At 32.0% G+C, this 27,691-nt stretch overlaps 1 protein-coding gene across 2 annotated transcripts; it reads left to right on the plus strand.

Annotated features, from left to right (window-relative positions):
• The first annotated feature begins 621 nt into the window (after positions 1-621).
• Positions 622-26,894, plus strand: LOC127728914 (high mobility group protein HMGI-C-like). 2 transcript variants are annotated; one of them, XM_052236497.1, is made up of 6 exons: positions 626-982; positions 1,513-1,575; positions 3,926-3,997; positions 19,887-19,934; positions 20,906-20,932; positions 25,046-26,894. In XM_052236497.1, the coding sequence occupies exons 1-6, from the start codon at positions 905-907 to the stop codon at positions 25,067-25,069; spliced, it is 312 nt and encodes a 103-aa protein (XP_052092457.1). In that variant the 5' UTR covers positions 626-904; the 3' UTR covers positions 25,070-26,894. The 2 variants fall into 2 exon arrangements, with proteins under 2 accessions (XP_052092464.1, XP_052092457.1); XM_052236504.1 differs by lacking the exon at positions 3,926-3,997 and having other exon boundaries at positions 622-982.
• The last annotated feature ends 797 nt before the right edge of the window (positions 26,895-27,691 follow it).

Consider the following 27,691-nt stretch of genomic DNA (forward strand, 5'->3'; position numbering starts at 1 on the left):
GAAAACTGTTAAACCATTGAATGATTTTTCGGTGTCATGTAATATATTAGAACAGTTAGCATACGTAATATACTTCAAATTTATCAGATTTTGATAAAAAATCGTTCTTTTTTCTATACGTAAGGAGTATATAACTAAGTAAGCAAATGTTGAACTTTTGAGTTTTAAAATTTTTTCATATGATGCCATAATCTGAACATTTTTTTGTCTTTTACTGTTCAAAACCCGCACACTAACTAAAAATGAAAACTTTGTCGTATATCCAAATGACATTGTCCGGCTGGTCTTCATAATATCCAGTACTCTACAAGTGAATACTTCTTCAACGCAAACAATAAGACACCTCTAATTCTCAACATTTTGATTTTTATCAACTTTTTACCTTTTTGTTTAGTGCAGGTTAATCAGTGGCCTACATTGTTAAAAGCAGTCAGTTGATCTAATAACAGTTTATAAATGTAATAAAAATCACGGTTTTTGCGACTGAAATTTAACCTATAAAAATGTCTACCTGGTCTCCCAGTATTGTAATTTGGAATGTGTGTGGGATTTGGGTGGACTTGGCGTTAAACGTCCTTCCGGAAGTTGTCGATTTTTAACCTATATCCTAGGATATTGTCATATGGGACAAATGTTCCGAATGTGTTAAACTGGGTCAATTTTCCCAGCTGATCGCTTTCATTCATAGTTTTTCATTCACAAAATTAGTACAGAAAATACAATCGATTTATCGACGGATGCTCTAATCTTCAGAACAAAAGACTTTCGGAGTATTCTTCAATGCAAATATAAATATTGCAGAGGATTTTTATGCATTCATCGACAGACTTCATTTTAGTGGTTGTTTACAAATCATTTTGTTTATTGTCCGCGTGACAAACAGTGAAAACAGTTTACAACAGTCATGTCGGATAAAGAAGAGGAGACAGCAGTTGCAGAAAAGAGGGGACGCGGACGTCCTAAAAAACCCAAGTCCGACGAGGTTGGCATATTTTTGTTTAGTATGATAATGCTATTTTATCTATCTAAAATAATTATGCTATTTTAATTTATCATTTTTAAATTCATATTTTCTTCAATATTTTTTACTTAAATTTTACAAAAGAATTATGAAAAAATAAATATATATTATTATCAAACTATAAAAGAGTAAATTAATTACTAATCAATGATATCGATCTCCATTTTCATTTTGAATGCATAGTAAATATTCTTCCTTCATTCAACAAAAAGGCTAAAGGCATTATTCACATTACTCTAACTTGTCTAGTTGAAAATTATATGTAATTTATGTAAAACATTTTTGCATGACAGATAACTGATGACAAATTAGGTAAAATAAATATAAATGTAAACTAAAAAACCTTAACAAATTAAAAGAACATTGTGACACAGTGAAAGCATTTGTCCCAAACATGACCTCATGGTAATTGAAATGTGTTAAAAGCCATATAAATTAATCAACAACCTTTGATTCAATTCATTAATTCGACCTTATCTTTGTTTATCTAGCCAGAGGAACCCAAAGAAAAGAGACCACGTGGTCGTCCAAAGGGAAGCATCAAGACCACAAAGGTAGTTATTGTTTGATCTTGTTTGTAGGCACCACCTGTTCATTAACAATCGGCTGACAGTATGAAATTTCTGTAAATTAGCTTTCTTGAAATTCTGCATGTCTTCTGTCCTCGAATGTTTATGACTGACATTGTGTATAAGATAATCATGCTTATTGATGTTTGTGTGTGATAATAGATTCATTTTTCTCCATCTGAATTTTAGACAACTTTGTAAGAAGGTAATACTTATCAGCTAAAAATGTTAGTAATTTAGTAAATGAATGACAGAAACACTGAACGGAATTATATCTAGCAAAAAAATAATCAAATGCAGTAAACGCCAAAGGTACAAGATACCGTTATATCGGTAAACATATGCTAAGGTATGATATCTGGTGCTAACGATATGAGATACGGTATAAGGTACGGTTATCATTTACCAAACGGCAGAAGATGCTTAGAGTATAAGATACGGTTATTATTCGCCAAACGATATAAGGTACGGTTATTATTCGCCAAACGGTATAAGGTACGGTTATTATTCGCCAAACGGCGGAAGATGCCAAAGGTTATAAGATACGGTTATTATTCGGCAAATGGCGGAAGATGCTTAGGGTATAATATACGGTTATTATTCGCCAAACGGCGGAAGATGTCAAGGTTATAAGATACGGTTATTATTCGGTAAATGGCGAATGATGCTTAGAGTATAATATACGGTTTTATTCGCCAAACGGTACAAGATACGATTATTACTCACCAAACAGTGGAAGATGCTAAGGATGTAAGATGCGATTATTTTGCATATAAAACGGTAAAATATATGGTTATTATTCGGCAAACGATGGAATATGCTAAGGGTATAAGATACATTTACTAATGTAAAAAGATACCATAACGGCATGAACTACAGTTATTATTAAGTAGTTCTTACTGAGGAGATTCTAACGGCATGAACTACGGTTATTGTAATGTAGGAGATTCAAATGGTATGAAATACGGTTATTCTTATGTGGAAGAAGATTCTAACGGTATGAGATACTGTTATTCTTATGTGGAAGAAGATTCTAACGGTATGAAATACGGTTATTCTTATGTGGAAGAAGATTCTAACGGTATGAGATACTGTTATTCTTATGTAGAAGGAGATTATAACGGTACGAGATACGGTTATTCTTATGTGGAAGAAGATTCTAACGGTATGAGATACTGTTATTCTTATGTAGAAGGAGATTATAACGGTACGAGATACGGTTATTCTTATGTGGAAGAAGATTCTAACGGTATGAGATACTGTTATTCTTATGTAGAAGGAGATTATAATGGTACAAGATACGGTTATTCTTATGTGGAAGAAGATTCTAACGGTATGAGGTACTGTTATTCTTATGTAGAAGGAGATTATAACGGTACGAGATACGGTTATTCTTATGTGGAAGAAGATTCTAACGGTATGAGATACTGTTATTCTTATGTAGAAGGAGATTATAACGGTACGAGATACGGTTATTCTTATGTGGAAGAAGATTCTAACGGTATGAGGTACTGTTATTCTTATGTAGAAGGAGATTATAACGGTACGAGATACGGTTATTCTTATGTGGAAGAAGATTCTAACGGTATGAGATACTGTTATTCTTATGTAGAAGAAGATTCTAACGACGACATGGGATACGGTTATTCTTATGTAGAAGGAGATCCTAACGGTAGGAGAAAAGATTATTTTCATGTAAAAGGAGATTATCACAGTATGAGATACGGTTAATGTTATGTAGAAGGAGATCATAACTGTTTTAGATACGGTTAATGTTATGTAGAAGGAGATTATAACGGTATGCGATACGGTTATTGTTATGTAGAAGGAGATTATAACGGTACGAGATACGGTTATTGTTATGTAGAAGGAGATTCTAACGGCATGTTATATAATTTTACGTAGAAGATACTAATAATATGAGATTCTGTTATTATACGATAATGAGAGAGACACTGATGGTATGAATTTCGGTTATAAATTACTAAATAGATGGAAACGGTATATATCGATAAACAGGAGATGCTAACGGTTTGGGAATCAGTTATTATTCCGTAAAATGAGATGCTTTCGGTAAAGGAAACTGTCATTTTTCGGTAAACAGAAATGCTAATGGTATGTGTAACAGTTATTATTCGGTAAAATAGGAGATGCTTAGGGTACGGAATACAGTTTGTATTCGGTAAATAGGAGATGCTAACGGTTTTGGAAACAGTCATTATTCGGTAAAAACGAGTTACTAAAGGTATGGGAAACAATTATTTTTCTGTAAACAGATGAAAACATTTAAAAACTTACTTAATAATCCATGCCTCTGTTTTTCTTTCGTATATAGACAGACGTACCTAAAGGGCCGACGAGACCGCGTGGTCGACCCAAGGGGAGCTTCAAGAAAACAACTAAAAAGGTAAAGTCGTCTGAGCTATTTGTGAAAATGTCGCATAGGCATAGGATTTTCCCACACTCCCCCTGAAAAAATCAAAGTCCCCTGAACAAAAAATACATCATATTATTATTTTGTTAGCTCATCTGCCCCGAATGGTTATGTAAGCAATTGCAATCACTTTGTGTCCGTCCTACCGTCATCCGTCCGTCCGTCGTCCGTAAACTTTTCTTTAAAAATCTTCATCTCTTAAACTGCTCAATGGAATGAAACCGAAGTTTGGCTGCTTCATCCTTAGGATGTCAACTATAAAGTTATTTCCATGTTGATCAATCATGTTTATATCGCTAGAACTGTATCAATTAGAGAAAAACTGACAAAGTAAAAATGGTCAACACAACAAGTTCTATCTACCATAAAATTATGAAAATATCTGTCCACCTGTTTTTAAATTATTGCCCTTGAAATTTTGAGTTTTATCTTTTTTTGGCATTTCCTTGCCATTGTTTCAAAAACTATAGGAGCTTGGTTAAATGTGGAAAATGCAAAAAAATGATCAGCATGACGGGATGTATTCACCCTGAAAATTGAAGAATAATTTAACAACTTCTTTTGGAGTAATTGCCCCTGAAATATAGATTTTTTCTTCAAATTTTAGTAGTTGTTATCGTTTTTTTAGAGGCTAGGCTAAATGTGTTAATTGTAAGCAGGATCAACACGGCAAGATGTATCAACCCTGAAAATCTGAGAAAAAAATGTTGACCTGTTTTGGACTTGTTGCTCCAGAAATAATAATTGTTTGCAGTTTTTTCCTTTTATCGTGAAAATGTAGGAGCTAGGTTAAAAGTATAAATTATATAAAGGTTCAGCACAAGAAGTATCAGCCCTGAAAATTGGAACAAAATATGTTAACTTCTATTTTGAGTAATAATCCCTGAAATAATATTTTTTGCTGTTTTTGAGTTATTGCACCTAAATATATAGTTTTCCAATTAAGAATGTACACCTCTGAGGAGCTAAAAATTTCTAGAATTACACCTATTTCTTAACCTGATTTTTGGGTTTATATGACTGTAAGAAAGTAATTGAGGAAGAAAAAATCATACGGCCATTTGAAAGTACCCAATGTTAATGATTTTCCCATTTTTCGCTTAAACTATAGGATACTAAAAGTGTAAACAGCAAAAATGGTCAGCATATCAAGATATAGCTACTCCGATATCTTTTGCAACCCGTTTTTCGATTTTTTGCCCCTGAAATGTTGATTTTGCTGTCTTGCGACGAAAGTGGCAGAATGCGAGACATAGAGATTACAATCCGGCGGCGACGGCGTAATCTTTTTGTATAAATCTTTATATTTCTGAAAGTTGAAGACCTGGATACTTCATAACTGGTATGCAGGTGCGTTATGTTACGAAATTTCTGTGTGTCGTATGTCCAAAAGACCATTATCCTTGATCTCGTTTCGTGGTTCATCGATTGCCTGAGAAAAAAAAAAGATTTTTTTTTGTCATGTGAAATACTCACTGACTGGGAGAAATAAAATAACTTTATTTGGTATATGGGATCCTTTCAAGGGGCGGGCTTTGATCTCATTTAATGAATCAGTGATGAAGGTTAAGTTTTCGTCGTCAAGTTCGCATCTCAGATACTTTAAGCAATATGTCAACTACACTTATTGTGTGGAATGATTGTAAGGTGTACATGTCAGACTGACAGGTTTCATCTGACCTTGATCTCATTTTTATGGTTCATTTGGTCAATGTTAAGTTTTGTGGTTTGGTCTGTTTTTCAGATTAGTATACCGCCTCGGTGGTCTCGTGATAGCGTGTTCGCCTTGAGTGCGCGAGGTCGTTGGTTCGAACCCCGGCCGGATCAAACCAAAGACTTTTGAATTGGTTTTTGCTGCTACTCCGCTCAGCACGCGGCATTAAGGAGTTAGTGCAAAGACTGATCGGCTCGGAGTCAGAATAATGTGTCCGGGTAAGGTGACATGTCGTCCTGCGGACTGTTACCTTGTGAACTAGCACGTTAAAAATCCGGCTCAGTGTGTCGGTCTAGTACAAAGCTGGGTTAATATTCATATTACATTAACATGTTCTCGTCCTGATTATGCATATTAATTTGCCGCTGGACGTTAAGCATCCATCCATCATCATCATCATCATCATCAGATACTATAAGCATTCGGTCCAACATATTTGGTGAATGGGATGATTGTAAAGTTTGCATGTCGATCTGGCAGATTTCATCTGATCTTGACTTCATTTTCATGTTTTTTTGGTTAAATGAATGTTAAGTTTTTATGGTTTTATCCATTTATAGGATACTATAAGCAATAGGTCAACTATATTTGGTGTATGGAATGATTGTTAGGTGAAGATATCCGTCTGGAAGAGTTCATTGGACCTTGAACTCATTTTCATGGTACAAAGTCAATATTAAATTTTCATGGTTATGTCAGTTTCTCAGATACTGTAAAGAATAAGTCAACTATATTCGGTGTATGGAATGACTGCATGGTGTTCATTTGGAATGGCAGTGTTCATCTGACCTTGACCTTATTTTTATGGTTCATTGGCCATCAGCAATGTTATTATTGTCTCGCCTTGACGGAGTCAAAAAGCGAGACATAGGTATGCTGTTTCCGGCGTCGGCGACGGCGGCGATGGCGACGGCGATGACGTCAACAATGTATTAGTTTGTGATTAGGTCTAGTTCATGGTGAACCACTAGTGGTAGGTCAATGATATTTGGTATGCAGTTGTATTAGCATTGGCACATCTCATTACCTTGGAGATTATTTGGCCCCACCCCCTCAGTCAAGGTCTATTGACTTTGAAACTTTTCATAGTTTACATGTATTAGTTTGTGATTAAGTCAATTTATGGGGAACCACTAGTGGTAGGTCAATGATATTTGGTATGCAGTTGTATAAGCATTGGCACATCTCATTACCATGGAGATTAATTGGCCCCGCCCCTCAGTCAAGGTCTATTGACTTTGAAACTTTTCATAGTTTACATGTATTCGTTTGTGATTAGGTCAATTTATGGGGAACCACTAGTGGTAGGTCAATAATATTTGGTATGCAGTTGTATAAGCATTGGCATATCTCATTTCCATGGAGATTATTTGGCTCCGCCCCCTTAGTCATGGTCTATAGACTTTGAAAATTTTGCTAAGTTAACATGTATAAGTTTGTGATTATGTCAGTTCAAGGGGAACCATTAGTGGTAGGCCAATGTTAATTGGTGTTCAGTTGTATAAGCATTAGCACATCTCATTTCTACGGAGAATATTTGGCCCCGCCCCCTCAGTCATGGTCTATTTACTTTGAAACTTTTGCTTAGTTTACATGTATTAGTTTGTGATTAGATCAGTTTAAGATGAACTGCTAATGTTAAGTCAATGATATTTGGTATGCAAATTTATTGGCATTTGCAAGTATCGTTTCCATGGAGATTATATAGCCCCACCCCTGATCATGGTTCATTGACTTTTAAACTTTTACATAGTTTACATCAATGTTTGTGTTTATGTTTGTTTAAAGGGAACGACTTATAATAAGTCAATGGTATTTGGTATACAGTTGTATTAGCATTGGCACATCTCATTCCATGGAGATTGTTTAGCCATGTACCTTCAGTCATGGTTCATCGACTTTGAATATTTGCATTACTTACATGTTAAAGTATTGCTATTTTAATTTCAACATTTGCATTATCAAAATTACAAAAAGGCGAGACATATCTCTGTGATAACAGTTTTATTTTGTATTTAGGTCTCTTTTCCAGATACTATAAGCAAGGCTAACTATATATTCGGTGTATGATATGGAATTCAATCAAGTAATGCAGACATTTCAGTGTGTGTGCACTCTTGTTCTTGTTTTTTACAGTTTTGACTGTAACCAGTTATCTCAGTCAAAAACCTTTCGAGCAACGTTAAACATATAAATTGCAAAAACATTCAGCAAAACAAGAGTGAATATAGTATGTGCATAAAAAATTCTTATTAGCAAACTGGTGATTTTTAAAATCAAGTGAGCGATACAGGTGTGCCTCTTGTCTTTGTTGTGGAATACAAAACTTGGAAATATTGATTATATTGAAAATTGCATTGTTAGCCCTCTCATGTGTATAATTCTTGCCAGAATTTTATGAAACTTATTGATTTTAGCATAAATCAGGCTGTTGGTGTTTTCTTTTGAACTTATCATAATTTGTCATACCGAAGCCTTTTATAGCTTACTAAATAAACGGTATGCGTTTTGCTAATTGTTGAAGACCGTACAGGGACATGTAGTTATTTACATCTTCGTCCATTGGTCTCTGGTGTATAGTTGTCTCAATGCCAATCATACTACATCTCCTTATTTTACTATAAATAGAATATTAAAATTGGGTAAAAACTACAGCATCTGATTGGTTTGTACATTTTTGACTTCTTGTCAGAAATGTCTTGGCTAATTTTAGCCAAATTTGATAGGAATGATCTTTTAGACATTATATAAATTTATATATATACTAGTATGTACGATTAAAATATTACCTTTACGGTCTCTGGATAATGAATATTTAACTGCCTTTGATGGCAGTCATTTGGGCCAAATATATCAAGACGAGCAATTCGGAACCATTAGCTGCTCTTTATTTATTTTCAAAATCTTCAGGCGTAGGTTTTGAAATTGCACAACTTATCTACGTCATTTGATTGTCTAATTGGCAATCAAAAGTTCTACATTCTTTGTCGGACAATGTCCAACAGCGAGACATAATGATCCTGCATTTGGGCGTCGTCAGCGTCGGTGGCATCAACATTAAGGTTCAATATGTCAGTATGTGGTTAAAGGTTTTTGGAAAATGACGCTGTCAAAGCGTCAATTTTACTATACCATTGACCAGATTTCATTTTATCGCTTCCGGTCGCTTCCAACCCGCCTTCCGAACTCGGTTCCGTATTTTACATAACTATGTCCTGTATAGAATTTCATTCTTAACCTGTCCATATGTTTATTGTTATTAAATGGTATTTTGAGCTATCCCTTTGGTATATTTTTCATATATATATGAACTTTCGCTTTTTTTGTGCATGACTTTCCATCCGTAAAAAAATCAGAATATAAATAGATCCGTATTGTTATGGTTTTGGACTTTTTACATACCAATGATAACAAATCGCTATCGCTAGAAAATAGTTCTTTAAAGAATGTTTACCTTTCTTGTCAGCTGAACTTTTGAAATCATTCAAAAAATAATAATCGGAATCATCTTGAAATCATACGAAAGATAATGGTCCTTATCAAGATTTAAGAAGTTTTTAAGAATCGAAAATTAGAAATACGATTATATCCACGCGGTGCGTATGTATTTGTAAGTTACTGCTGCAGACGTAATAGAGGTCAAATATCGCAGGGGCCAGTTCTATTAAAGAATACAATGGCGATAATTGCAGAAGTTTTTCTGTCAAAAAGACTTTATTTCTTTCTGGATTTCTTCACTTTAAAAAGAATTATAAGATGCAGAAACTTTATGAAAGGAGTAGGCAGTGCTCAATGAATCATATCAAAAGTATTTAAGGAAAGTTCTACCCTTTCTCTGACAACGTGGTCTCGTCCATTTTTGAAACATTACGATTATTTCATTATTTTTCGAGTAAACAACTAAACTATTGAACCTGTATTGTTTTGAGAAAAGCATTCCCGTTGTCCAAGTGTTCATTACAAGCCCGTATTTTACGATTACTTTTTCAAAATCGGAAACGAAAATTTCTTAAAATTAAATAAAAAGTATTGAGATTTGCCTTCCACTTTTCAATAACTATTAATTAAATATTAATTTAAAATCAATGTTAACTGTGGATGACTTGGATAAGGAATGGCATTTAATGTTTCCTAGAGATACAACAAAGTGTGTAAACAGGAAGTTGTGAAGGGAGACAATTTCAAAAGTGCTTAAACAAGTATTGTCAAATCTTGTAAAATATTTCTGGTGGCAATATTTCACATATTCAGAAAAAAACCAAACACAACTTTTAAAGGTGGTTGTTATGTTTCAATTGGCAAACATTTATTTATTGATAATCCACCTTTAATAATAAAAAAAAACTTCTTAAAAAAAGATTTCTATCATATTTATCTTGGAATATGATCAAATAAGTTAGCCTATTTTAAACATGCCTTTAATAACATTTCAGTACTTATGGAAAGAGTTATTCCATTTCTTCCTTTGATATTTAAGGATACACCAATTTTAATTGCAAAATTGTAATTTGATAAATGTAAATAAAAATTAACGAAGAAATTCCAATGTTGTCATTGTAAACCTTCTTAACTTTGTGTATAAGTAAATTATGAAGCTGTAAAGGATATATAACTAGTTTATTAGTCAAACAACTGAAATTGAGAAAAAAAGATATACCTACATTTGGAGACGGGTGGTAATAAAATCAAATTTTAGTAATCTAGGCATTTTAATTTTTAAAGTTTAATTAATATTTGAAATGTCACTTATTTGCATTTCAGTTAATGCACATGGCACATGTATAAAAAATCCAGGTATTTGTCTATTCAAAAAAATAAAACTAACATGGTAGTTATAAACAAATGTAACATCAAGTCACAAACATGAAACTTAAGGTGAATCAATCTTTAATCGGGCGCTAATACCACAGCGCTATAAAAAAAATCCTGGGGAGAACACTGGATTGTATTGCTTTCAGAGTTATATAATATACCTTGCCTAAGAAAAAGGTTTAGCTAGGTCCTTAAAAAATGAGGCTATATTGATGTAAAGTGACTTATAACTGCCAACAGCCACATTATTTAGACTCTGGTGGATAGCTAGCTAGTTATCAGACTGTTATCTCATTAGCAATCATGTAACCACATCTCCTTATTTTAGTACGGGTTAATTATTTGAAATAAATGACTCACAAACATTAAATCATTTGAAAAAAAGATAATTCTGCAATAATTTATGTTGTCATTTAAAGATTTCAGTTTATATATATATAAATATCAACAATGAAATTTGGTTGTATAAATGGTGTCACTATATTTGTAATTGTCAAACTAGTATAACAATACTGTTGTCTAAATCTACAGAATTTGATCATCCTTTAAGTAACAGAAATAACAATGTCACTAAGTCACTAAGTCACTTGTAACTTATCTCTTAAATAAGGAATATGTGGGGTATAAGAGCCTGCTTACTGCTAGCTCTTCATCATCATTTTGTTAAATAATTCTACAAAGAAGGGGATTCTCTGTTAATGTATCCTTGACTAAGAATAATGAAATTGCAAGAAACAAATTCACATATTACTTTGAATATTGTAGATCGTTCAGGTAGTCTTGAGCTATTTCCTCATACAAAAGAAACAACTAGTATATAAATATAGTCATGTTACACCACTGTTCCAGGTAAGGGAAGGGTTGGGATCCCGCTAACATGTTTAACCCCGCCACATTCTGTATGTATGTGCCTGTCCTAAGTCAGGAGCCTGTAATTCAGTGGTCGTCGTTTGTTGATGTGTTACATATTTGTTATTCGTTCATTTTTTTGTACGTAAATTAGGCCGTTAGTTTTCTCGTTTTAATTGTTTTACATTTGTCATTTCGGGGCCTTTTATAGCTGACTATGCAGTATGGGCTTTGCTCATTGTTGAAGGCCGTACGGTGACCTTTAGTTGTTAATTTCTGTGTCATTTGGTCTCTTGTGGAGAGTTGTCTGATTGGCAATCATACGACATCTTCTTTTTTATATTCACTTCACACACATATACATATATCTTGTCAAACAAATAAAAAAGCCATAGACATTGAAAACGATTCTTTTCTATTCTATTGTCAATCAGCATACCTACCATGAACTAAAAATTCTCTTAAGATTCAGTAGGTAAATTATGTAAAAATCAAGACTTGCATCAAAAATATCCCAATATTAGAGACAATGGCGTCATTTTTCCTCAGAGCTTTCAGCTCTTTGATTAAAAACATCAATTTTCTTCGTCAACCCTTCATTGAATTTACGAAACTTGGAAAAGTTTTTTTTTATTAAGAGAAAATATCTGAAGCAGAATTTAAATTTTTTTTTTCATTTTTATGTATTTATCCGATAAGTGGACTAAGTTTTTTTTCCCAGTTAGCCTTTAGATATCAATAACTTTGTCAAAAAATATAAGAAATTAATGAAACTTGGACAGAAGCTTCTTCAAGATCAAGAAATAGTATCTGTAGAAAGAAAATCGTATTTTACAGAAAAATAGAGCAAGTTTTTGGCTGTCAATATTACACTTTTACACTGACAGCAGCAATCGCTGACGAGACAGGGTTCCACGGAACCCCTATACGAATTTTAATATTATCTATATACATGTATTTTAATTAAAAGAGCTCTTGCTTATTACTGAATACTATTTCTAATACTAAGTGTTCCCCTTACCAATATCTCACTCTCTCGTTTAAAAAATTCTTCCGTTTACCGTTCCAATTAAGATGAGAATCATTTACCGACGTCAATCATCGTTCTTATAGTTCCATTTCCGTCCAACACATATAACGTCATCTTCTAGATGAAATTTCGACAAATCGATCTATCAATAATCAAGACCAGGTAGAACATCGTGTTACTTCATTACTTATATTGGTGTCTGGGAAAAGTTATTTTCTACTTGACTATTTGTTTTGTATATATAATTCTACACCTCATAGTGTTTTTGTCATTTCGGGAATGCGTCCTAGTTTGTTGGTAGATATACCACATGTCTGTGTATTTCCGGCTTTTTAATAGTAATTCATCTTTTTTTTCTCTCGAGCTGTTGATATATTATGATTATATTGCATGAACATGCAAATCTGTATGCAATTACGTACTTGCTTCGTTTTTACACATGTCCAAAATTTATGTCTCCCGTCCTTCGTGAAAGTAAAATTTGTGTGTCAGTCAGGTATTATATCATTGGGTTTTTTATGGAAAAGATCATTTTTTTATAACTTTTCATAAGCAAAAAAGAACTGATACCATAAACTTACTAGTAATAAACAAACAAAAAACAAATAAAACCTTCTTGTTGTTAGGAACTCTGTCGTTTTTTTTGAACGAAAAAATAATTCGGTAAAGTGTCATTGTTTCATTCCTTGATGTTTGAAAATACTGTCAGTATTCTTTTAAAACGAGTTTCAGAGTTATGATCACAAATGATTTTCATCCGGATGTGGATGGTACATATTGAAAGCGTCTTTATAATTTTACATAAAATACTATTGAATTCTATTTGCACATTATACACTACTAAAGAGACATTTATTGTCGAAATGAGCATCTGGTGCAGAAGCATTGGTACCGTCAATGTTATAATGTTTCCTTGTATTTGTTTGGAAAAAATATTTTAAAGTAGCCTGATATTTGTAATATATATGTACTTTCAGCACTTCAATCAATGTTCTTAAACTCCACGAGTCTAACCTAGTATTTTCTCGAGAGTATTTATAGCCAATGTCTTTGTAGTCTTTGATTGTCTAAAACAAGGCGACTTTCTATTTCGTCTCCAGTGTTGAATTCCTTCTGCAAACAATCTAAAACGAAGAAACGGGGCACAAAGTGATTACCATTTTTTTTAACAAATAAGGATCCATTCGACGAAGTGTTTTTGGGGGTAATACCAATTTCTTCTCACTATACAGACATGATTTCTGCTAGTGCGTATCCATGTACAAATACATTACCATAATTTCATTGCATATAAGTAAATAACATTTTCTAAAAGTAGATTTAACAAATTTTTACTTTCAGTTTCAGTGTTGAGACAAAAGTATTCAAGACACTTTATGTTTAACAATATTTTTTTTAAAGAATCAATGAATAGAATGTCTCATTAGAATCGGTCTTCTACGTAAAACATTCGCATGTCAATGAAATACAGGGAGGGTCTTATTTTATATAACACCACGAATTTCTTACATTTGCATTTCTTTTTCATGAAACCGAATATGACTTTGTTGTTTTATTGGTTTACGGATAAGACGTTGTTATTTTGTTGGTTTACGTACATAGGACGTTGTTATTTGGTTGGTTTGCGTATAGAACATTGTTATTTTATTGGTTTACGGATAGGACGTTGTTATGTTGTTGGTTTACGGATAGGACGTTGTTATTATGTTGGTTTGCGGATAGGACGTTGATATTTTAGTGGTTTACGGATAGGACGTTGTTATTTTAGAGGTTTGCGGATAAGACGTTGTTATTATGTTGGTTTACGGATAGGACGTTGCTTTTTTATTGGTTTACGGATAGGACGTTGTTATTATAGTGGTTTACGGATAGGACGTTGTTATTTTAGTGGTTTACGGATAGGACGTTGTTATTTTCGGGGTGGTATACATCAAATTTGTATTTAAATGGTCATTTCCATCCTTAGTGCAGCCATGGATTATATTTTATCCTGTTTTATTGAGTTGTTAGGTTTCTGTCTTATTATATAAGGTTACGTTCACACCTAATTTTATTCATAAACATTTAAAAGACATGAAACGCAGTCGAACTCAGATTTAAATATTAACAAAAAAGCATTTTTGACAACTAGTGTAAAATAACAAGCAAGTTTGTTTTTGTTGACCTCGTAACCTATTTTTACTGACAACATCTGCCCAAATTTCAAATTTCAAAATTTTTAGTTTTATTGCATTGTTAATGAGTGCAGTACGGTTCAGCTGCATTCAAACTAGGAAATCGACAGCTGGTATGGTTTACCTAGTTAAATTCTTGATCCAAAAGGCTGTTTACATATCATTGCTGATAATTCTATTGGATTTTAACTATTTTCGAAATAATTGCCTACGAATGAATCTTGTTTTGTGGGCAATTGTGACAGATTACAGAAAGAAGTTGTCCCTTGTGAATGCACCTCTGTGTTCTAGTTATTCACCAGAGTAATAGTTAAGAGTTGACCAGCTAATTGAAATTTAAAAAAAAATTATCAGTAAACAAAATTTAGTTCGCTTGCTGTAAGACAAGTTTGTTATTTAAACATAGTGTCTCTATTTCTTTATTGTGTACTAATTTCATGTTTTGTACTTCTGAAAATATACTAATCAAAAGTCACAATAATTTGAATGAATTACTGAACATCTGAAAATATTTACTGACGAATTTCAAAGAAAACTTGTCGATTTTGAATTCGCCTATGCTATTTTTCTTTTTTCAAAAACTGATGTGGCTAAGTAATATCGATTTACCCTTGCTCCGTTCGTATTTTAGTAAGTTTTTTTTCTTCTTTTATCAATGAATGTTAATTTATAAGAAACTAATGCTGATATATATATTTATTACATTAGTTGCAATGAATTACATTGATTTCCCATTGTAATAAAAACCGATAATTTCACATGTGGAATAAACGTGGTTATTTCACTCCTCTGACGTCATACAACAATAGGCGTTGTCAAGACGTCGATAACGTCGGATCAAAACAAATTGTGAATGCGTAGAAAAAGATATAGTTCCTTACATTTTCTACTTTAATTTCATTAAAAGCCATTTGCCAATGTAATAAAAAGAATAATTAATCAAAGAATTCAAATATCGAAAAATATTCAACTCGTGACCGAACAACACTGATAATTAACTCATGCGCTACGCGCATTCGTGAATTAATGTGTTGTTCGGTCACTCGTTGAATATTTTTCTCTATTTGAATTCTTCGATTAGTTATTCTATAAATATATATATATATATATATATGCATTATAATTTATCACTGTGATGTGGATTTATTTTGTGTTTCAGTTCATTTTAAGGAAAATATGACGATAATTATAACGTATAATACATATATTTTTCAGTATTTCATTTCCTTCATATAGTATACCATGTCAATCGCCATCACAGGATTGATTGTATGCTTTCTTTAATTAAAACAAAATGATCTGGATTCACGTCCTAGAAATAAATACCAATGATGTATCCTCAGAATGTATCACTGCTAAAGCTCTTTAAAACGGGGAAACAACAATCATTTATTCACATGAACCAAATTTATGCATTGGAATCCCATTTGGTTATGTTTCTAGATTATCCAAGACAATGTTCTTCCTAACATTTGAATGGCTGTGAGCTACATTTACGCTTGGCAGGTTAATCTTGAGCTTTGCATATACATTACCACTACATTTTTTCATACTATTTGTCAAGCGGGAATGTTTGTCTTACATTTTTTTCAATTAAAACATAGGATATAAAATACAAGTTCCTCGGACATTTAGTTCACCAAAAAATCTATATAAAGATGTCTTAATGAATGTTTGAGTACATCATGCGTGAAATATGAACTTGTATGTTTAAATGCAAAATCAAAGCTGTAATTCTCTACATTTTTGTGGTTGGTAATATTCTGGTTGAAAAAAACAAAAATGTGGTTAAAATCATGAACGAACGGCTTATTTTCGTCATTAATATTCATATGTGTCTATGTGACGGTAGAATACCTCTGAGTGGTTTGTGGTTTTAGGCTTGACAGTCTGTTGGATGAAGGCAAAAATAAGTCTGCTGATGAACCGTTCTAGTGAAATTTTAGTTTAAGGTATAATATAGAAGGCATTAGAAGAACGTGATCATTATAAGTTGGGACTCGGTACCAGAAGTACTTTGATAGTTTAAAAGGTGAATTATCCGTTCCATTTATCAGGATAGGTTTTACAAGAAAAATCTGAACTATATTCCAGGACTTCTAGTCATTGACTTATAGATTTCTATATTAGTTCAATACTGTATACTGAAAAAATTACCCCCTTACAAGAAACATAATAAAACAACTAAAATGTTGTATGCTCGAATGTTGTAATACAATTCAACACATTTATGATGTATTATATAAAACCTAAATAACTTGCAAATTTTATTTTTGTTTACTCTTAAAAAAAATCTGAGACCCAATTTAAATAAAATATCCCTCTGACAGTTCTTGTGTTCCTCGGCCAGTTTCACAGTGTCAACAATGTACATTCATAAGTCTATAATATCTAATTATTTTCTCAACTAACTGATGAGTACACGATAGTTACTGTACACTTAAACACCTTTACTGAAAAGGTATAAATATACATGTACGTTTGAAAATGTAAGCTAGTTCTGGCTAACCAGCTTTGTTCTTCACACGGTGGTCAATTTCACAGGAAAGATATCTATTTACTACTATCGCTGCCACAATAATAATTTGTTATATTTAGGCTTTGTCATTTTTTTTTTAAATCATAGTAAGTGAAAATTTATATTAAACATTGCATTTTAAGTGTCAGACTTCATGAAGTTATTTTAAAGCTTGATTTGAGTGCATGTTTAAATTATTTGAATTATTTCACTCCTCTGGACTTTAGGTGAAGAAAAACGTTTTATTCCCAAAATTTAAACCAAAAGGTTTTGTCTCGCCTGCGACGAAAGTCTCAGAATGCGAGACATAGGGATTACAATCCTGCGGCGACGGCGTAAACTATTGGTTTAAAGCTTTATATTTCAGAAGATAGAAGACCTGGATGCTTCATACCTTGTATACAGATACCTTATGTTACGAAGTTTTCGTCTGTCATATGTCCATTGTCCTTGACCTCATTTTTATGGTTCAGTGACTTCTTGAAAAAAAAAAACAGTTTTTTGTCAAGTGAAATACTCACTTGTTATGAGTAATAAGATAAGTATATTTGTTATATGGGTTTCTTTTCTTCATGTCCGCCAGGTAGGGTTCACCGGACCTCGACCTCATTTCATGGATCAGTGATCAAAGTTAAAGATACGTGGTCAAGTCCTTATATCAGATACTATGAGCATGAGGTCATTGGACAATGTTTAGTTTTATGGTTTGGTCTATTTCTTAGATATTATAAGCAATAGGGAAATTATAGTTGGCGCATAGAATGATTGCAAGGTGTACATGTCTGTCTGGCAGAGTTCATTTGACCTTGACCTCAATTTTCATGGTTCATTGGTCAACGATAAGAAATTGTGGTTTATTTTGTTTCTCAGGTACTATTAGCGATATAACCACTTGATTTGGTGTATACAATAATTGTAAGGTGTACATGTCTGCATGGTTCATCTGACCGTGACCTCATTTTGACAGAACATTGATAATGTCAAGTTTATGTGATACTTGTAGTAAAACCTTTATTTTACAGACTTTCAACATGAATTCAATTCATCTATCCATCCTCTTATTTTTCTTTTTTTATTCCATACAATCAGCATGTAAAAAAATCACACCAACAGTAACCAATCAAATAAAAAACAAATAACAATAACAAAAACCCAAATAAAACCCCGCAATACTGTAACGTTTATAACACACAAAAGTTGTCGCTGATAATAGAAATGGTCACAATAAACTTTGAAATTTGAATTTCCTTTTTTGTTTCATTCTGCCGTGATGCCTCAACGGAACTGAGATGTAGGATGAGCTGAGCTATAATTATGTCAGTAGTCGTTGTTTTTAAAGTCCTTCAATCTTCACAAAATATTTTATTTTAATGTATGTTTTTGAGGTTCTTGCAACATCATTTCATGTTTTTGATTATTTTATTAAAATGTGGATGCCCAATGATGACTCAAATTAGAAATTTTGAGATGATTTGACATCATATCCCATAATCTAAATACATCAACAGAAAAGAAACTTAAAACTTAAAACGAACACCAAAATTCTGTCAAAAGGGTATCTATGTATTGTCTTTCAAAATAAATGATAAATTCTCTTGTTTCCAGTTTTCTAATGAAAATTTTTTACAAAAAACGTCCGTCAATACTCTAACATAATCTTTAATTTATGTGCATTTGTGGAATGTAAATCGTAAAATGTGAAATGTAAAATGTAAAAAAATCCTCATTTTCATGTATAATATTAAGACTCTTTAATAATCTTATACCACTTACTTTCGTCTACTTGGTGAATTAAACGGAAGCATGGGAGTATGGTCATAGTTCTGAAAGCCTTTCTATTGGTTTTTACCTTCATATGAAAGAAATTCTTTATATATTTTGAATTTAGATTTTTGCTTGATTTCCATTTATGCAATGTTTTTCTTTGAAACGGCTGATGCTCTCTTCATTTTAAGATTGTAACTTTGAGGGAACGATGGCATCTATTTATATCTTTGGATATAGATTGTAAGGTAAAACATTGAATTTCCTTTTCTGTTTGGTTGATTTATTTAAGCTTTTAGAAAAGAAGGTTAATGGTATATCTAAGAGACTAAACTCCAAACAAAGATTTAATGGTTAAATCAGTTAACACATTTGAAATTAAACAATACGTACTACAGCAGATGGGCAGTTTAGTTTACTTACCTGTTTAGTGTTTGCATTAGAATAATTATATGGACAATTTTCTTTAAACAAAGCACCTGGTTTCTGTTACGTCCACTTAAAGCTGTAAACATCCGATAAACAAAGTGGTCTAATTAAATGATTGTGGCTGAAATAATCTGATAAAAACAGAAGGGTCTGGCCACTTGAATTTTACGTCATTTGTGGTTTAAAATTAACCTGGTAATGACGTTGTCGGAAGTCTTGTGATCAAATCTAATTAGGAAATTATACATTGACCTAATTTGTTATACCTGAATCAGCTGATTTGTCAAGGTGTTCATAAGAGTCTGGCATGTAACGAAATTTCTTCATCTTTTGATGTTGTTTTTATAAAGTTAACAGTCTAGTTTTGTTTTAATTTACTTAGTTCTTTGTACAATTGGATAGAGCGAAAAACATCCTCTTGTAGTACCACTCACGGACTTGTTAAATTGCGTAATATGCCCCCAAAGGAGAAATATCTATCTATCAAGTATAATGTAATTTGGCTTTTTTTCATTTGCTTCATATAAAAACTGAAAAAAAATGTAACTTGTGTCATTCTTTTCCGTTAACAGAAAACAGCAACACCATCAAAGGGCTATGGAAAACGAGGCCGTCCAAGGGTAGGTACACTACTGTTTTTTTTATTATATTTAACTTTGCAGAGCTCTTATTAGCTATGAATGCAGTGTCAAAATTGTTTTCCCAGCGAATCGAAGCGTATTTACACAGATATCTGTTAAGTTTAGGGAGGAGGCACTCCTCACTCCTACTGCAAGGAATCAAAAATCCATCTGTAGTTTATCTCAACATAAAGTGCCTTGCTGGAGAGTAAAGAAATGCTTTTGCAGTCGAAATTTGCTACGCGATATCTTATCGTAGATGTTAATGTTAATGGTGGTAAAATAAATTTTTGGATAAGGCATTGGTTATTGAGAGTTGTCTCATTGGCACTCATACCACATCTTCTTATATCTATTTTCTAAATTTTGTTAAATTAATTATTTGTAAAATTTACCATTTACGGTAAAGTTGGTATAGAAAATTAAAAAAAAAATCTCCCTAAGAAAAGAGGCCAATGCAGAATAAATTAGATCCTCACAAATGTATCTCGTGTCAGAATAAATATCATAGTAGAATATTACGTTACTGGTACTAAAATCATCTTGTTATAATATTTTATATTATTAGCCCTTATTATGCATTGATGCCAAGTGAGCGAAAAAAGCTTCTTGAAGTATCATGTTTGTCTAACCCAAGAGTAAAGTTGTTTTTTTTCGTTTACTTACATTTGCTTGACATAGTGACTGGAAAGTATTATTGCAAAGATCAAGCTATCATAATCTGATTTTTTCTGTCTATATTATTAAGCCTTCGACAAGATTTGCAATCGTGATATTGTATTAGTAAAAGTAAAATTCAGAGATATAAGTTGTTTACTATGTATCAAAAGAGGTTTTCTTAAAGTTTGATATCAAATTAAGTTTCATATGTTTAAAAGACTAAACAGCAATAAAAGTAATGTAATACTAGAGACATTTTCTAACATCGACCTTACAGTATTGTTCATATGCAATTTTCTGTATTATTGTAGAAAGATTCAAGCAGTCCAACAAAAGCAGTAAGTACAGCATTAGAACTACAACGTCTTTCAGAGAATTCAACTCCGACATTCAGTATATACACCCATATACATGTATTCGAGATTATGAGTAGAATGCGTTACATACGTCGTATAAACAGACTCTTCATTATAACGAAACTAAAATATCTTTGTTGTCCTTCAACACTATGGCCCCAACAAACAGAAAATGCATCATAATAATTACAGTACATTTCGTACGTAGAATGTGGACGATATTTCGTTTTTAACAGCTTATTAAGTTTACATCAAATTACATAAAATCTGAACTTTGATCACTAACCTTTTACCATGAAATATAGGTAAAACATGAATACAAATGGCTTGAGTGTATACGCATACGAGACCGCCAGCAAGCAACACAAAACTACATTTAAAAGACATCTACATGATTACCAGATCCTATTAGATCTATTTATGTACACAAAACACGTGTTTCTGGAATTTAACCTTCATGAAATATTCTGGAATTTAACCTTCATGTGGTATGCTGGAATTTTAACCTTCATGAGGTATGTTGGAATTTAACCTTTATGAGGTATGCTGGAATTTTAACCTTCATGAGGTATGTTGGAATTTAACCTTCATGAGGTATGATGGAATTTAACCTTCATGAGGTTTGCTAAAATTTAACCTTCATGAGGTATGCTTGAATTTAACCTTCATGAGGTATACTGGAATTTAACGTTCATGGGGTATGCTGGAGACTAAAAGTTTGGACGTTGGAGAGTACAAATACCAAAAGCGTCTTAACAAAATAGCTAAAGTCACCTAAGGTCAACTTTCCCTTCTGTAGTGACAACCTTAGCTTTAGCACAATGAAGCGATCCTTCAATTGATTTATTTACCAGCCTTTACACTCTTAGGTTTATAAAAAAAGTTGATTAGACTAAAACATGTACACTTGAAGCAGTCGAATGTTTTTATTATTTATTTTCTATGTCATTGCATTACAGGTCATTTATTCTATTACAGACATTTCTATGATCTTTCTTGACCTTTTGACCACTTTTATATTCACTTTCTTGAAAAGACACAATAGTGTTATTTTCAATACCATAAATACATAGCGAAGTCATTGAAATTCTTGAACAAATCAGCTTGTTACAAATCATATGTTTTTATTTAAACGCACTTTCCCAGGGATTATTTAAACATTTTTTGAGGATAAAAACAACATTTAAGTAAAGATTATAATCAATCTAGGACACGAAGTACTATACATGTCTTTTTCATTCCAAATAGTTGATTTAAATTGAACAATTGATAACCGGAAATGGGGAAGCCACAGACACTATTTATATAGATTTAAATACAATATTCACCTATTTTAAGTTCAAGTGAAACTATTTTAATACGATAACTGTTATCTCAGTTAGGCTGAATAAAGAATTCATAGAAATACACTATGTTTGAAAATGCTATTTTGAATTGATTATCTGATTACAGATTAGCCGTGTGGTGGTTCTCGTAAAACGAGTGTATTTTGACCGAATTTGTTTGACAGATGTATTGTCGAGTTTGTTTCACATGGATGTTTTCGTTTGATGGAAACTCATTCATGTTTACCCCGAGAGTAGTTAAATTTACGTATTCTTTCAGTTGTATTTTTAAACGTGGTACACTCTACATTTATATAGGAACGAATTCACCTAAATTGTCTTTTTTTGTAAGGACATTGTAGGAAAGAAAACTTGAAGGTATAACTCCCTTGTAATGTGTTTATAAATAGTTGATCGCCTTCATTCGTTTGATTAATTAGTCTACAACGCCTGGCGGATCTTGACTTTCCATATGAGACAGAGGGTCCCAGTCAAAAATAAAGTTTTTTTTAATGGGGGACCTATGCTTTTAGATAATGAAAAAAAAAAATGGGGTCACCGTACTTGTTTTCTTGCTACATATTAAAATAGGTAAATTCACAACACACTCTATTGTAAAAATTACTTTATCTGAGTTATCTCCCATTATACGGCAAAGTTGAAAAAAATGAATCACACAAAAATGTTGTGTTTTTTTTTTAGAAAATTCAGCCATAAATATGATAAAACACATAATTTTCTATATAAATATGAAAAGTCTGACACATGAATTACATACTACTCTCAAAATTTGCACATTTAATTAAAGATCTAGACCAATTGTTATCTGCTACTTCAAAATCCAAGATGGAGGAAGACACCCCAGCTAGCTTCATCGGCTGTCAAATACAATTCCGATATGATCATGTGACTAGTCGCAAATTTGAGTATGATTCTAAGATCAGTCACAATGTGAATATGGTTCTGTTACAAGTCACAGAAAAGTAGGTTCACGGAGGGTTAAAATAGTCCATAGGATGTTAATGTTTTTTTAATCAGGCGAAAATACTAAAATAAATCACATAGAAATAGTTGTGATTATAAATTACAAAGTAATGACCCCTTCTTTTATTCATTATTTGTGTTGTAATGCTGTTTAAGTCCAATTTTTAAAATAATAATAACAGTTTTTAGCATAGTGTACTTTGAATGCAACTCCTCAATGATACAGAATTTTGCTTGTGTCTATGGATTAAAAATAAACCTTTGCACTTTTTTTGTTACAGAACATTGTTATCGTAGACTGTAGCCAAAGTTTTCTTCAAGTTTTTAGATTCGTAAAATGCACAAATCGTCGTATTTTGACATCTTCAAAATAAGCTGACTTTGGAGCCTATAATGCAATTCTGATGGAAAGATTTGTTTTACCTAGCATTAAGCTTTTGAAATAGGTCTATTTAATAACCTTATTGCGGCCTTTTTATGTTTTTTGATGAAGTTGAAATTCAAGGCTATTGTTGAAATTGGAAAATGCACTGAAATTATCTTCAATGGCAATGAGACATTCAAGGCTATTTCATCACAAGACACCATGCCTCACTGGTACTATCACATTTCCATGCTAAGTGAACTGTGAAATCATGGTCAAAATTTTCACATAAAAAAACACAAGTATAAGGTTAAAAGTTGATGTGACCACAACTTCATGGTAAGCTATTCTAACTAAAAACTCATTCAACACAAAAATCAAAAGACACATAGAGGATTAAAATAAATACATTTAAGAAAAATCTAATTTTACGGAAATTAAAAAGGTTAGAAATAAATGTGTTCCAAAAAAAACCGCATTAAATTGTTTCAAATGCCTACCGACGGTTAAGGAGCGTGCTATTAGAAATAGGTATGTTGATGAGCTAGTTGTTGGCGAGAAGCGTGTCTTGTTAACTGAAATCATATAACCCGTTAAACTTAATACTAGTGGTTCGATACCGCTACTAGTGGACTGTTTGTCCCCGAAGGTATAATTCGCCTAGGAACCAATGTTTCGTTAATGGGATAATTATCATTAAAATGATAGATTTTTGTTTTACAAATTTCAGTTTATTTGACAATATAGGTTTACCTTATAAATGGAATGGCCAGCATGAAATACCTTATAATGATAGTCAAACAAAATTTATTAGATGCATTCTATCAAAATTGGTACTGTGACATTAGTTACAGGTGTACTTTATTTTTTTGTAAGACAAGAATTTGGGCTTCAAACATATCTATTAAGGGCAGTGTAGCCATCGTAGAACATCGGAATATAACGACTGAATTATTGGGGTTATAATAAGGTTATTTTTGAAATGTGTTTTCGGAGTTTGTTTTGTGAATAAAAAAATCAAAATAATCCATACTCAATCGACACGAATTGTATTATATATATGACCATAAAAAAACACTTACAAAAAGCCAGTAACATCCATCTCACAAAGCGTTAAATCATTTAGTAATTACGTTGTTTTCGTCGTTTCATTGCTAAAGCACTTTGGCATATTTTCAGAAACTTGCCAAGCAATAGACCATCCCAATTTTGCGCAAATTATCTGAAAGGAAAGATCATTTGTGTAAAACATTATTTGAAAATCATAGTACAAGTTTTGATGACAAAAGGTGTCGTGTCTTTGTTCTACAGCTTTAAGAAAGGAAATAAAAGTACATTATTTTGCTGTCTCCTCTACGTTCAAAATTATTTACACGGAACGAAGTCAAGATTATTTATATATTATATATATATATATTATAGGAAGATGGCTCAGGTGATAATTAAAGCTTGATTTGTACAGCAAAGACGTCCACTGAAGGAGAAGAATATTACCACTAGTGCAAGTGTAGATATTTGTTTCGGCAGATTGAAACCTATTACAGAGACAAGTTTTTTTCTGTAATGCAATTTTCCTGTTTTTCCTCACAAATTAGAATTTATAAATGAAAGCAGAAATAAGTGTTTTTTACTGGTTTACATTTCAATTCTAATTTCATATCTAGAAAAGGAAAATAGTAAGGTGTTTTGTTTTTTCGTCCAATACAACTTTAAAAAAAAATTATAACAGATTTACTTTTAATATTTACAAATACATTTTTGCATTGTAAAATTAAAAAAAACCCAAATCAGACAAATTGCATAACTGTAATTACTGTAAAGGATTACCTCATACTGTATGTTCATGTTTGATCATTTTTCACCATTTGTATTTCATTTGAGGCAACAAGCTCGATAAGTACCAATATTGTGTTCAGACGTGTAATTCACTGCCATTATAACATTTTCAACTGGTGCTTTTATATTCCTACGTGTTTATTCATTATCTAAGTTTATTTTATAACAGTTTTTACTTGTTGTGCATTATTGGGTTTGTTTTATATTGATAACCACATTATTAGAATATATATAGAAATAAGGATGCTGTCTGTAAGATATTAGGATACTAGTACTGAAGTGATGAATAATATTATTTCATTGAGTTCTCATTTAGAAAAAAGAAATAATGAGATCTTCGTTAAATGTGCTTGAGATAGCATTTTATTAATTACAAGAAAGAAAAAAAAACAGTTGAATTTTTTAATAAAACAAAATTAAATCTATCATAATTTATCATGTAAAAGTGCGGATAAAAACGTAATCAAATTTATCACAAATACGTTCGTGACTAGATATTCAGAATTAAAGCTTTTCTAGTTTATTATCAGGCCTGGTGTCACAAAGCACTCAGAAGACACCATTACCGTAAATATGTATCAATGATCACACGTGCAAAAGACTTATGATAACATTCTAAGAGGGACCAAAACATTACCATTTTAAGATGGGTTACGGGGGATAATTGTAAGGGAAAGTACTATTTCAGTCATATTCATGTCATGATTTAATCAGAAGAAGTACATTCTTCTGTAGTATAATTGCTAAGTAAAAAAAATTACTATTCAAAACGAAGAATTTTATGTTGTATTTTTTTTAAATATGCAAGTTTACATGGTTACTATAGATTTAGACAGGTTTGTCATTCCAATCTGGCATTTTTTATCAGACCATTTTATATCTTTTTTTTTCGCGAAGTGCTTATGTAAATACTACAATCATTGAATATTAGAAACGTTAATAAGCATTAGTTTTTGTATGTATGTGTATATATGATGTGTTATTATGTAGGCTTATGTGTGCGAATTTGTTTTTGTTATTTACAAACTGTACAAGTAATATACAGTTTTTATTTGTTAATTTCTCTTGAATGAAGTTTGTACTCACCTGATTGACACATGTTTATTTTAGTTACAGAAAAGGAGCAGTCCAGTCAGATTCATAGCTACATATGGATCAACATTGAAATTTCTTTACAAACAAAAAATACAAATTGGAAAAGCTGTATCCTGCATTGCAAACCATTTGGCAGTCATTACAAGCCCACAATATTTCCGAAAACCTTATCAAAATGATAACATTGTCAGGGATGAAATCATCCAATCAATTATTAATCGTGTAAACCATTATTATTGCTTAAAGTATATGGCATGTTTTTATGTTTTTTTTTCATTAATCAGTTTTATAATCTATGTTGTCTATACATGTCACAAATAATAAAATCTAATAGATTTCCTGTCTTCATTTTTTCTTATTTGTGATATAGTGTCTCCATTTTTTAAATAAAATTTAAAGATAAACCATGTTTAATTTAACTTTGTAAAAGCCAAACTAATACGTCGTTAGGATGTATTAATATTTTGTTTTACGTAGCTGTTTTGTTATCATGTTTATGCTGAAAATTCGGTAAAAGTATAAATTCCATTCGCACGGTTAGATGTAAGTTTACAATTTATTGAAATTGTTTGTGTTCTTAGTATCTTCGTTTGTAGTTTCTTTTTTCCAGTCCAATCATAGTTCCTTACTTTTCATATATCTTGTAAATTTACAGTTTCATGTCTTGTGACTCGAGCATATAACATCCACCATTAAAAATATGTGCTTTTGGAGGACCGAGTTATCTCCTTTTTCGTCATCAAAAATAGAAAGTTTTAATATCATTAAAAGTATCAAATGCTGGGAAATCAACAATTAATGAAACGATTATGCAATATACATGTACAGGTAGGGATTTCACGTCATGAATTAACACAGCATATCCTTTCTTTTTCCGTATGTTTTACAGAGGCTAGGATGTAAAAATATTTTCCAAACTTGAGGTGTATGCTCTTATTACAGTTATGGCGTTTTTAACTTCCTCAGTGTATTTCTTTCGGTAAGTTCGTTTATCGAAGTTGTTGCACAGTCCACTCGAATGATTTGCACCATTATGTCTAGGTCTTGATGTGCACTGTGGTTGTCTTTATGCTATATTGTTTCTGATTTATTATTTAGATTTCTTTGTCTGATCATTTTTATAATTTGTTGATATTA

Source organism: Mytilus californianus, unplaced genomic scaffold (assembly GCF_021869535.1).
Source record: "Mytilus californianus isolate M0D057914Y unplaced genomic scaffold, xbMytCali1.0.p SCAF_1, whole genome shotgun sequence".
In the NCBI taxonomy this organism is placed as follows: domain Eukaryota; kingdom Metazoa; phylum Mollusca; class Bivalvia; order Mytilida; family Mytilidae; genus Mytilus; species Mytilus californianus.